This window comes from Podarcis pityusensis, assembly GCF_964106645.2.
Source record: "Podarcis pityusensis genome assembly, chromosome: 3".
Classification (NCBI taxonomy): Eukaryota; Metazoa; Chordata; class Lepidosauria; order Squamata; family Lacertidae; genus Podarcis; species Podarcis pityusensis.
In genome coordinates, this window is record NC_138026.1 from 18409989 (window position 1) to 18423005 (window position 13017).

The 13017-nt window shown below is 43.0% G+C and overlaps 1 protein-coding gene across 17 annotated transcripts in view; it reads right to left on the bottom strand.

The window, feature by feature from the left end:
• Window positions 1–13017, bottom strand: part of PUM2 (pumilio RNA binding family member 2) — a 61308-nt gene that overhangs the window by 29448 nt on the left and 18843 nt on the right. For 7 of the 17 annotated variants that reach the window (XM_080998966.1, XM_080998967.1, XM_080998962.1 and 4 more), the window contains 6 exons: window positions 12064–12239; window positions 10115–10388; window positions 9556–9649; window positions 8949–9071; window positions 6324–6466; window positions 2469–2607 (listed from right to left, as the gene is read on the bottom strand). In XM_080998966.1, the coding sequence (XP_080855092.1) occupies window positions 2469–2607; window positions 6324–6466; window positions 8949–9071; window positions 9556–9649; window positions 10115–10388; window positions 12064–12239 (949 nt within the window). The remainder of the gene's footprint in view (window positions 1–2468; window positions 2608–6323; window positions 6467–8948; window positions 9072–9555; window positions 9650–10114; window positions 10389–12063; window positions 12240–13017) is intronic. The other 10 variants (XM_080998959.1, XM_080998964.1, XM_080998973.1 and 7 more) reach the window with 4 other exon arrangements.

Sequence of the window (13017 nt, forward strand, 5' to 3'; positions counted from 1 at the left end):
TTCATAAATAATTTGGTATATTTTGCTAATATTAATTCATTAGTAAATTACTGTGTCAGTGTTCATTTCATTTACCAAGGGAGTAATTCAACAAAGTGCAATGGCAACTGTTCCATCAGCACAAATATTTCAGCTTACCAGACAAGATAATCCCCCTTCCCAACCGCTATGTGCTATTTAGGGGGTTCTCCCGATCCCCCAAACCAATTTTTGGGGGACACAAAAGTGGAAAGCCCCACTGTGCTGGCAGAGGTCCTTATGTGGGCTTCTGGTAGCGGGACTCATAAGCTGACTCCTGCCCCATATCCTGAGTTAGGTATAACATGCTTATACAGTAAATACTGAGCTAGTTTCTGTGATCCTTTCCTACAGCATTGTCATTTGTTGTATTGGTTTCTGCTTTTCCCTAGTACAAAACCTAAGCATTGCCTCCCTAAGACAAATCAGCAACCTCACTCCTATCAACTTGATTAGTTTGACCTCAGCAGTTACATTGCCCACATCGAGAGGAAATCTGTTCCACTTGCGCAGGAACACCACTGAACAGAACCCTACACAAATTAGATGTTACATGTATAGATAACAAATGGAACAAAAAACAAACCACCTCTACTCCTCTCCAGCTACAGGTGTTTAATGATTAAGGCTGCAGTCCTATACCCAAATACACAGAAGTCCCATTGAGAACAGTAGGACATAGAACTATGCTAAGCCAGAGCTTTCCAAACTGTGTGTTATGACATGTTAGTGTGTCGGCTGAACTGTGCAGGTGTGTCACACAAACGCTCCCTGCGTTTAACCTCAGATTTGCTAGTAAAATTACTGGCACGAAATGCAAAACTGAGTTACTGTGTTGTGAAATGATGCATGTCCTAAGAGTGTGTCAGCAACACGAAAAGTTTGGAAAGCTCTGTGCTAAGCAGTGCAATCCTATGCCTCTTAACTTGAATTGTCGAATGGGGGCTACTCCCAAACTACCTACATGTATGCCAAAAGATGAAGTTGCAACACAACAGAACCAGAGAACGTTCCCATCTTTGAATGCCAATCAGTTCTTTAGATGTTCAATAATTATATAGAATAGAGTCAAAGAAACACTCCAGAGCAAATGATACCAAAACTGTGTTATAATCACACAGTGGCTTAAGTTCAAAGGAATTCCCAAGCAAGCTTATGCCAGAAAAAAAATAGTTAAGCCTGATACTTCAACAATCCTACTTGTAGTGGCCACTTTTTTTTCTTCAGTCTTTGAAAGATCATCTACCACATTCACCACCAGCCCAAGGTGCCATTTTCACATGACACTAAACCCATAACAAGGTAAGTAAGGTCAAACAAATATCCAAGTTACAGCTTCAACTGGACCAGTTCAGATGACCTATTCACCAGAGAGCCAACATGTTTAGAAGATGCTTTGTATATATAGTCAAAGTAGCAGCAGCAAAGCTCTAAAAGCATCTGTATATACTTAGCACTTCTGAGCTGTCTTAGAAATATTACTGTTGTGCTACTAACCAGTCTATAAGTATTAGATATTCTGGACTGCTTGATGACCAATGATACTTTGTAGCTTGCATAAAAGCAGACAATAGAGAAAATCAGTGTAGCTATCCTTAAATGTCATGCATGCAAGTCTAAGTTCTTAATGTAAAAATGCATGTGACAAATTTAAGACATCCATCAGCCAAAGGTGAATCTCTTCGAAGTGCATATTCTAATGTAGAAATATATTATGAACCAATGTAAGGAATGTGGTTTCAAACCTGTTTTTCTGAAATTCAAACTTTCCAGAATCAACACCGAAAAACTGCTGACAAAGCACTAAGCTGTGTGTTGCATATTGTCACAAACAGTAAATATTACATAGTAAGATACACACAAAAACTACAATGCCTTGGATCTAAACAGCTCATTGCACAAAAGGAAAGCATTTCTGTTTGTACAAGGAGATTTTCTCTAATAGCTGGCTTTCCTTCCCAGCTGCAGCTCCCTCACCTCAGCAGCTCCCATACCATAACTCTCTCACAACTCTCAGCAGTAAATTTTTGGCAGCTGCGAGGGGCTGAAGCACGAAGGAGGGATGGGAAAGTGCCACTGCACAACTGGAATGCCACTCATGTTTCTTAAAATACAAGTCATTATTACTCCTGATAATCTGAAGGTGTGATAATTAAGAGATTACCACTGGACAGTTGATTTAATTCTCCCATGGAGAGGGCACAGACAGACCACTTCATGTTAAGGGGGCTGGAAGCAGCCTACATTATTCTCCCCCATCTTGTACATACATTTCTTCAGCCAGCTGTAAACACGGTTAATGAAAGTCACATTTCAATTTTTTACCGAAGCTTTAAAAAACACGTTACAAAGAAATTGCATCTCAGCAGTCTATTACTGTGAACACAGAAGTATTTTTAGGATATTTAGCTTGAACTGATTCTTAGTTTCCTTAACTCATCATTAGATACCTGGCATGCCTGTGGCAAGACCCTGACCAAAAGCCAAAGTTGGATTTGCTGCCGCAGCTGCTGCAAGTGACTCTGCCTGCTGCCCTTGCTGACCCTGATTGGGAGTTAGAGGACGTTGACTTCCTCCAGTACGAAGAACCTACAAAAGACCAATGGCGACACTAATTGCTTAAAATGTGAAGTATAAAAAGGTAATATAGTATAAAAATGCTGGAACATGTTGTGCATACTTTGGGGTTGTGATTTTTTTAAAAACAACAACACCCCCAACAACAGTGTATAAATAAGGTAAAGTAAGCAGGCATAGACTAGTTCAATGGAAGAATTATGACACAAGAAAACACAAGTTTAAGGTGCTAGGCCTTCTGTAATTCAATAACACTGAAAAGTAGTTTAAAAATAGCAAGAAACCCAAAGTGGAGACATTTAGTAGGTTAAGTGTAGTGAGGAGGTTATCGTTTTAACAGTCTTTCTACCCACTTTCAGCCTGCAAATTTTAAATACTGAACATTTTAAAATGCAATTACTGTTAAACTGTAATTATGGAGTTTAGCGATCTATTTAGAATTCAAAGCTTTGCAGACAGCACTTGCCAGCCCTAAAATGTATTTAAGGGATTGTTAGCCGACCGTGCAATGACATACTCCATTCACCAGTGCCTCTCCGCTTATGAAAATTCTTACTACCGCCTTTAACCATGGCTCCTTACTGAATTACCAGTATCAAGCATACTCAGCATGAACCAGGCTGTGCTCCTAACCTTCAATTTGAACCTTGTAGTGAGCAAGGTACAGTGGAACCTCAGTTTTTGAACTTAATCCATTGCAAAAGACCATTCCGACTTCGGAAACGTTTGAAAACCAAAGCGGAAGCCTCAATAAAATAGGGAAACTCAAAATGGAAGCCACGTGGGACGTTTAGCTTCCGAAATTCATTCAAAATCTGAAGCAGTTACTTCCAGGCTTTTGGCGTTAGAAAGCCAAAGCATTCGACTTCTGAGATGCTCGTAAACAGAGGTTCCACATTCTGGTACTGATTTTGCTATCGAAAGAACACACCCTGCAATTGCCCGTGTTTTGTTCTAAATATCCAAGTCAAATGCAAATTTCACTGGAGTGTATAACTAAGGTTTTTTATTTATTTCATTTCAAATATCCCTAATGAATTTAAATAAGGACAATTTTGCTTGTAAGCAAAGCATAGCACTAGTCTCACTATGTTGCAAGTTGAGATAATTTTACTACTATACTGTTACTGAACATATTGCAACTCATTGTCCAGAAAGTCATCCAACTCTTATCTCTGCTCACTGAAGCTTCATATGTGCTTCATGAGATATGGGATGATATGCAACTGAAGTAACCACTGAACTTAATAAACATGACTAAGTTAGGTCCATTAATTTTACTGGGTTAACTCTTAGCTTAGTAAAACTTAGCCGAATTCTGCCCCAAGAATGCTTTCAGCTAGAAATCCACTGTTGTTCAATATGGCAGCTTTCCCACAATCTGGATGGCCCTGCCAAAATAAATACTTGTTACCGTATTTTTCGCCCTATAGGACGCACCGACCCATAGGACGCACCTAGTTTTCGGGGGGGGGGGGGAATCAAGTAAAAATATGATTCCCCCCCTCCCTGCAGCTCTGGGAGCAGCGGACAGGCTGCACACAGCCTGTGCGCTACTCCAAGACCTTCTCCCTGCTTTTGCGGGAGGTGGCGGAATTCCCCCACCTCCCGCAAAAGCCCACAGGAGCCGCACGCGACACCTGCGGGCTTTTCGACCAGGAGGGAGAAGGGACTGAAACGGCCAGTCAGTCCCTTGTCCCTCCTTGGGGGAAAGCCCCCAAGAGCGGTGCGCTCTTTAAAGGGTGCGCAGCATCCTGCAGGCTTTTCTACGAGGTGGGGGAATTCGCCCACCACGTAGAAAAGCCAGCAGAAGCCGCGCACCCTTTAAAGAGCGCATGGCTTCTGGGTGCTTTTGCGGGAGGTGGGGGAATTCCCCCATCTCCCACAAAAGCCCACAGAAGGGAGAAGGGACTGACTCTTTAAAGGCTGTGTGGCTCCTGCGGGCTTTTCGACCCAGCTTGTGGGGCTGGAGATGGGGGGAAGCGTTGCTTTCCCCCACCGCCAGCCTCAAAGGCGGGTCGGAGAGTAGCAGGAAGGCGCCGCGCGCCTTCCCGCTGCCCCCCGATCCTCTGGGGCTGGCGATGGGGGGAAGTGCTGCTTTCCCCCACCGCCAGCCTCCAAAGTAGGTCGGAGAGTAGTGCCAAGGCGGCGCGCACCTTCCTGCTGCCCCCCATTCTCTGGGGCTGGCGATGGGGGGAAGCGTTGCTTTCCCCCATCATCAGCCTCAAAGAGCAGACTCTCCTGGCTTCAGCGAAAGCAACGCGAAGCCTCCGGAGCGCAGGCTTTGGAGGCTTCGCGTTGCTATCGCTGAAGCCAAGGAGCCTGCATTCGCCCCATAGGACGCATACACTTTTCCCCTTCATTTTTGGAGGGGGAAAAGTGCGTCCTATAGGGCGAAAAATACGGTATGTTGTGTTCTGAAGTTCCTAAACATGGTGCCCCTTCTCAAGGCATACATGGCTGGCTTAACAAAGCCTTTCTCAACCTGTGGGTCTCCAGATGTTGTTGAACTACAACTCCCATCACCCCTAGCTAGCAAGACCAGAGCTCAGGGATGATGGGAGTTGTAGTCCAACAACATCTGGGGACCCAGAAGTTGAGAATTGCTGGTTTAACAGATTCTTTTTAGCGTAGTGGCTCTTGCAACTACTCCATATCACACCTTTCTTGTTACCCGAGGAACCAGGCAACACTGTATATTACTCAAAACTAGGAGACAAGCTAGACTCCATGCCACCTTGTAAAGATAGGCCTGTTTTCATGTTCCAGCCACCCCAATTGCACCTAGCAACTGCATACTCTGGGAATGTAGCTTTTAAACAGAGAAAGGAAATGGTCTTTCCCCTATGCGGCTTGTGGGTGGAGGAGTGTATTTCTTCACAGGAAATTAATAGTGGCGGCCATCTTGGGTTCCAGATGTGCCTCCCTCTAGGGAACCCAAGCTTTGTCCTCAGGATTCCTTGAAGATGTCACCTAGGATGTCTTCATTGCATTATGCCACTACATTGCTGACACAGACTGCTTTGTGGTCCTTGCTAAGTGGAGAAGCGAGAGTTGCAGTGGCAGAGCACATACAGTTTCTGGTCCACACAGGACATGAAAAAGAGGTGGTGGTACTCAGCTGTCCTGAGGGCAATGCTCCTCAACTACATTTCCTTCCGAAATATGTGGGTAGAGGCAAAGTGGGGATGGGGTCAACAGGAGGAGGCTTCTGCCTTCAGAGCCAGCACTAATGTTTTAAGCAGGTGGAAGGTTTCAGTAGGAGACATCCTGACAGCTTGTTTCATACTGGCCTCTCTGTTCCCTTCTCAGTTTGGGCTTTGCTGATTTGTTGCTGTTATTTTGGCAGGCAAACTCGCAACACTTAACTCAGCTGAAGCCTGCCTACCCCAATAACAAAGTCAACTAAAAAGCAAAAGGAGAGGCCTGTCTTTCTAGTTATAAACTTTAAACTGACCTTTGTAGTTCAGAAGGCAAACTAAAATTTTAACCTGAATAGAGGCTTTCCCTCATCCCTCAGAGAACTGATATCTGCTGATTTGATAATGAAATACACTGACAACATTAAGCTTATGGACTGAATAGACTGCTGTCCAGCATGGCAAACACACAAACTGTGCACTGTTAGATATACCATTATTTTTTTATTCAACAATACGCATTGCATTCAATAAAACTGCATAAGCAGACAGATATATTAATTCCTCAGGTGTGTCCACCCAGCTTACCTGTTGCTGGCCTTGTTGTGCCTGTGACGCAGCCTGTTGATTGGCTGTGTTGTTTGCTGCAGCTGCTGCTTGCTGCTGAAACAAGTTGGCTGGATACACTCCCCAAGGAACTCCGTAATACTGAGGAGGGACCACTGCTGGCCCTAACAAAACAAAACAAATGGCTTTACACGCAAATATTTACAGTCTCTCCTCAAAAGCCTCGAGATCAGTGCTAAGTCGGTTGTGTGAAAACCACATGTATAAATAAACCCAGTATCCTATGCCGAAAAGGGAATCTCTGCACACATACCTGAAAGCAGAACTCCTCCCTCAGGACAGATTTTCCCCCTCCCTCCCTGTAAATATTCCAAGAGGACCATTCTCACCCTCTGATCAGAAGAGGGAGGAAAAGAATTACCTTCCCGCAGAGAAATAAGCAAGCACAGCAAAGAGACAAATAAGAAGGGGTATACAATGGTACCTCGGGTTAAGTACTTAATTCGTTCCGGAGGTCTGTACTTAACCTGAAACTGTTCTTAACCTGAAGCACCACTTTAGCTAATGGGGCCTCCTCCTGCTGCTGCTGCACGATTTCTGTTCTCATCCTGAAGCAAAGTTCTTAACCCAAGGTACTATTTCTGGGTTAGCAGAGTCTGTAACCTGAAGCGTATGTAACCTGAAGTACCACTGTACCAATAGTGGAAGAGCTACCATTTAGCTAACACCTTTCTTCCTACATATAAAAAACAACCTACACCATTTAATATATTGGAAATAATCCTCTTCTGCACAGGAGCAGGAGCCCTAAAGAGCCATCCCTGTAAGAACTAATGAACATGCTACTTCATTCATCTTCAGTACAGTGGTACCTCCGGTTGTGGACGGGATCTGTTACAGAGCTCTGATCAGATCCAGGTTTCCGCGACCAGAGGGAGAGCTTCTGCGTATGCACGCAGCGTGGTAGAATGCTTCTGAGGATGTGTGCGCGGCGAAACACTTCTGGGGTTGCCGCTTTCGCAATCCAAAGTTTACGTTACCCGAGGGTAACGTAAGCCAAGGTGCTACTGTATATCTGAATTGGAAGTGCAACACAGAACCCCAACAATTCAGAGATCTTCTCCTCTCAGAGTTACACAAGCTCCAGAACTCATGTAACATGAGTGAGGAAAGGGGGGAAACTGCATGTGGTATATAGGAGACATGCAAAGACCGTTAACAGGAACAACCTGTGGTCCAAAGATAGTGGTAGTGTACAAACAGAGCTCTACTAAATTCCACAGAACCTCTCATATCATTTATGATTATCAGCACAATTTTTAAAAAAATCACTCCTAAACAAGAGCATTTAAAAAATGTTCTCACGTGCTCTCTCACGGCTGTGGTACTATGAAAATTAGCTATTTTATATATCTTCTAAAATGTTTGGATCATGCATGAATGGACTCAAAGTGCTAAGAAGTAGAATCAGCCTTGCAATCTGCCACAATGCCTTATCCGCGCCCAGGGTGAACAGCATGCCAATTCCCCCAGGCAGCAAAACCATGCCTTAAGGTAGCTATTTAAGTCTCTAAGAAGGGAAAGATTTGCACATCCATGAGAATATCACAGACTGTTGCCATCACAATTTGCCATCTCCTCTCCTTTAAGGGCTACTAGCTATTCAAGCCAGAATAAAGAGCTATTCAGAGCCAAATGTATAGTACACAGTGGTACCTTGGTTCTCAAACTGAATCCGTTCCAGGAGTCTGTTCAACTCCCAAAACCGTTCGAAAACCAAGGCGCGGCTGCAAGAGCTTCCTGCATTCAATTGGAAGCCATGTCGGACGTTTGGCTTCTGAAAAATGCTCACAAACCAGAACACTTACTTCCGTGTTTGCAGCATTCAGGAGCCAATTTGTTTGACAACTAAGCCGTTTGAGAACCAAGGCACCACTGTATATCTACTCCCACTTCTCTCAGACTCCCAATTCCTCTGCTCCTCTTCACTCAGCTGCAAAAAAACCAAGCTGAACATAGGAATTAATACCCTATGCTTCTCTTCAATCTGAAAGACCCACTGGTGACAAGGTGAACTCAAGAGGGATGCATGACCACCCTTGGTTATTAGTTAAAAGGCTGTAGACCATAAGAAAGGCAATTTCCTTAAAAATGTTTCAGTAAATAGACATTTGAATCCCTAGTGTGTGACAACCCCTCCAGGTAAAGAAGGAATAATTCTTGATCCAACATCTTTGTTCCTCACATTTAACATGAAAACCAAGTCTCGGGCAACAGGAGCAAATGGGAAAAGAGTACTGTGATGTTATATCTAAACTAGTTCTCAGTCGTACCTCGGAAGTCAAACGGAATCCGTTCCGGAAGTCTGTTCGACTTCCGAAACGTTTGAAAACCAAAGCACGGCTTCTGACTGGCTGCAGAAAGCTCCTGCAGCCAATCGGAAGCCACGGAAGCCCAGTCGGATGTTCAGCTTCCAAAAGAACGTTCGAAAATTGGAACGACTCCAAAGGTGTTCAGGAGCCGAGGTATGACTGTATTTCAACCTTCTTGTGCGTTTTTGATGGTTTATGCCCAAACACTAAAGTTTTCAAATTTCTCGAGAAAAAGAGATTGTTGTAATTAACTTGAGCGATGGTAGTTTCTTACCTGCTAATGTAGCTGCTGCAGCCAAGCCTGCTGCTGTGTATGGGTCAGCACCTGGTGGAGCAGCACTGATAATGTATGGGTTTGGCACAAAAGCAGCTGGAGCCAAGCCTGCCGAAAATACACCTGTTACAGTAACAAAAAGTTCAATTTCACCAAAAACAAGACACCACACAGACACAGACACACCCCATTACATCATCCAAATTGTAAACGCATTAGCTTTAGAAATTTATGTCACCTGTTCTTGAAAAGGCTTCAAAAGGTAACTAAGACTAAAGTATCTCTCACTTCTCTCATTAACTGTCAGGTTCATGCTCTACTTTAAGAAACGTTCATACCATAGTCCCAAGTTACTGCTGCCATTTCTATAAAACTAAATTTATAAAACCAAATACATTTTAAAAATGTATCACACTGCCAGAACAGCAGCTTTTTAAATTATTATTACTATACCTTTAGAACTTCACTTCTAAGCAATGAAAATTCCAAGTTTGTCAAAAAGTCTGCCCAAATTAGCAAGATTTTAATTAAAAGAAAAGCAGCAATCATACACTGCCACTTTTTTAAGCTTGAAATTTAAGTAAATAAACTTGGGAAAATGTCTCACCTATGTGTGGTTGCTGTGCCGCTGCCAATGCGTATTGTTGCTGCTGAGCTGCTGTTAACTGCTGGACAGTGAGAGGGTTAGTCCTCTGAAAAAGCTAAGAACAACAATTTAAACCTTTTAATTTTAGCAACAATCCCACATCAGAATTTAAAAACCAACTGTGTGTAGATGCATTCACAGGACTGTCCAAGATCCATAGCACTATGTATGAAGTTTAAATTCAGGTGTAATTCATTCTTAAGCAATATCACGGCAGAATTACACATTATAATAAGGATGGAACTAAAGTAAAAAATAAAAAATAAAAATGGCAGCTCTGTGTTGCAAGCTTCTGATCTGTTAACATGCAGTCAAATATAGCCATATCCTAAGGTTATCACATTTTTAGCTTCCCTACCAGTCAATGATGCAGAACTGATGTTGGGAACTAACCATGGCTCCAGGACATAGGTAAGAACGTGGGAATAAATCTCTACGAAGCTGCAATTTTCAGTGGCAGCCTGTGATTGCCAAAATGTTGTAGTTCCACTTTTTAATGTGGCTGTATAAAAACACTAACCTGCTGCTGTGAATTGTAATCAAAGAGTCCCACAGTAGCTCCTGAAGAGTCCATTTGTACCTGATTTCCAGGATAATCAAACTGCAGAGAATCAAGACCCACTTGTTCCATAGCATCCAAATTCTGAGATTCAGAGTTAGAAAATTCTTCCACCAGTGGCTTGTGGGTTGCAGGATTAGGAAGGGAAGCCAATCCTTCAGCAGCGCTTGGGTTCGGCCCCAGGCGCTCAGTTACTTCAGTTGGGGAGGCTTGCCGACTTCCAGGAGTACGACTGCTTAGGAAAAAATGCAAAATAGATGTCAGCTTCATTGCTTAAACAACAGCATTTGTGAAAATGCTTCTTTAATTAGTATCAGCTCTAGTTGCCTGATCTAGGGAAAACAGCATACAGCTGTGCTGAATGGCGTTAACAGAACAGTTTGAAATGCTGGGATTGTGTTTGGAAACTAAAAGAATTAGTCTCTATAACAGCAAGCTCAGGTGGTTAACTACAGAAACAGCCCAATGAGGACTGATGGCCTTCAGGAGCCAGAGAATGTTAAAAGTCAACCAGAAAAGAAAGCTGGGAATAGGAGAGAAAGAGTGAATTGAGCCCGTATTGTAGCACTCCTGTCAGAAAGGATACTCTGCAACATTTTGTTGCAGGATGCTCTTGTCACTAACTGTAGCTGAAGTGAATGGACAAATCTTGTGGACAGAATAGTGTGGTCTAATGGGGGGGGGACACCATTTAACAAGTGCGGATGGTAGAGAGAATGTAGAGAGGGAGATTAAGAAGAGCTATTCTATCAGCTCTGCTGAAAAGTCAACTCCACCCTATTTTTCTTGCTCTTCAACTGTCATCCAGCAACAACCACTCCACCAGACTGAAGTATATATAGAGAGAGACTGTAATAAAGGCCTCTTCATCTGTTCACCTGGAAGGCCACTGGCAGCCCTGTTTAGGGAAGTTTATTATTCTAGTTGTCATCAGCCACCCACCCAAAAGAGCTTCCTGCATAGCCCCTTCTTGCCCTTTTCAACATACAGATGCCAAGAAGACCCTGGCAAAAGCTGTCCCTACTCCAATAGGTGTCTAGCTTAAAGGAACAGAACTCAAACCTCCTCTATGTCGCTCCAGATGTGCCTAAACCTCTTACTCATTTCCCCACTGGAGATCAAGAATGTGCTCACCTTGGAGCTAGGGTTCTTTTAGATCCTTACATTGCCCCAGATATATTGCAAAGTTTTTGACACTGCTGGTAAAGCTGCCTCACCCGCCTAGAAATTTCCTTCAGCCAGTGCACACACATCAGAAGGCAACTGAGGCTCTTGGGACATGGTAAAGAATCCTGTCAATTACATATGAGTGAAGATCTAAGCACATCAAATGTGTGAAGAGGGGGAAAGAGAGGCAGGCCAGCAGCAAGAATGATCCTGGCTGGGGAGCATTAAATAGATAGATCTGGACAGTCAACTTGTGTGCACAAACCAAAGCAAAGCAGAACAGGGGACCAGTCAAGCATATGCCACAGAGTAGACATGCTGGTGGGGCCCACGTAGAAGGATAGTTGAACAGGGAGCAGCCAAAATCATACCCACAAACTTCTAATACGGTAGTCAAACAAGCCAAAGTGAAATATGGAGACAGACTCTCCTATGTCCCCCAGCCATTTATTTGGATCGGCAAGCATCTATGATGGCTTTAAAACAACCTTAGAACAGCAAAGCCTTTCGACTTGTTTTATAGCCTACAAAAATAGAACTTTAAACTATTTAAAGATGACCTGTCTATTTAAGGTGAATTTAGAGAGAGAGAGAGCATGCAAGAGGCTGAGTATTATGCAAAATAGGAAGGTAGGACATGAATCATTAATACTAAAATGAAAAAGAGATAAAACCTACTGAACTCAGAATTTTTATTTCTTTAAAAATATACTTTGTATCTTTAGAAAAATGTAAATGCCTACTTAAAATCTTTGCAGTCAGCATCCATTCCATTTGGCAAACCTCTGCCATTTATTTTAGTAACATCATCATCATCATCTCCTTGTTTAAGATCTCTGTTTTTGTCCTCCTCAAATGGAGAAGCCTTGCCTTTCTGGTCTCCTTTCTCAGGTCCATCTGTTTCAGCTTCTCTAGTGCCCTGAAGAAAAGAATGTTTGATTCTGAATTTGACAAAATGCAAGAGCACCACCACAAAACAATCTAATTCTATGTTATACTGCACAATGAATCATATAACACTCAGTAATATACCTTGATTGAGGAAGTTTCAGTCTAATACAAAACAAGCTGATGCATGAAAGCAAACTGCTAGGATAAACAGAAGGAACCGCTGGGCTTACCTGCAAAAGGTATTTTCCTTTGAATGAATTTTTTTTAAATCTCAGGTGGGATGTGAGCTCCCTCTAGCATCTGAGGACAGGATTACAGTTGAATCAGAGTTTTGCTCCCAATTGGCTAGGCCCCACAAGTTTACACAACTGTCCAAGTTGCATCCACCCAACATAAAAACAAGTAACACCAAAAAGAAACAAACTATTTTTCTCTGGTTGTATTAGGAAATATTTTCAACTATTTCCTAATGATCCCTGGGGTGGAACTTGCCTCTTTCAAGCTGCCACATAATGGATCAACTCTTTCATCAAGCTATCCACACATTCCTGGTCAGTTACTGCCAGTCTAGAGTCCAGACCCCATGAGTGTATAGGTGAGATTCTTTGCTCTGGCAAAATGTTCTATTCAGCTGCAATCCTGCCTCCAAGCATTAGAGGAAGCTCAAATCCAACCTGAGAGCATCTTCACTCAAAGGAAAAAGTCCAACTTTTGCTAAAGCTGTGTAGCCCTTTTCATCTGTGGAAGAGCTGGTGATCTAAGAGAATCCCGTACACACAGAGGCAAGGAATTTTTTGCTGATTCAC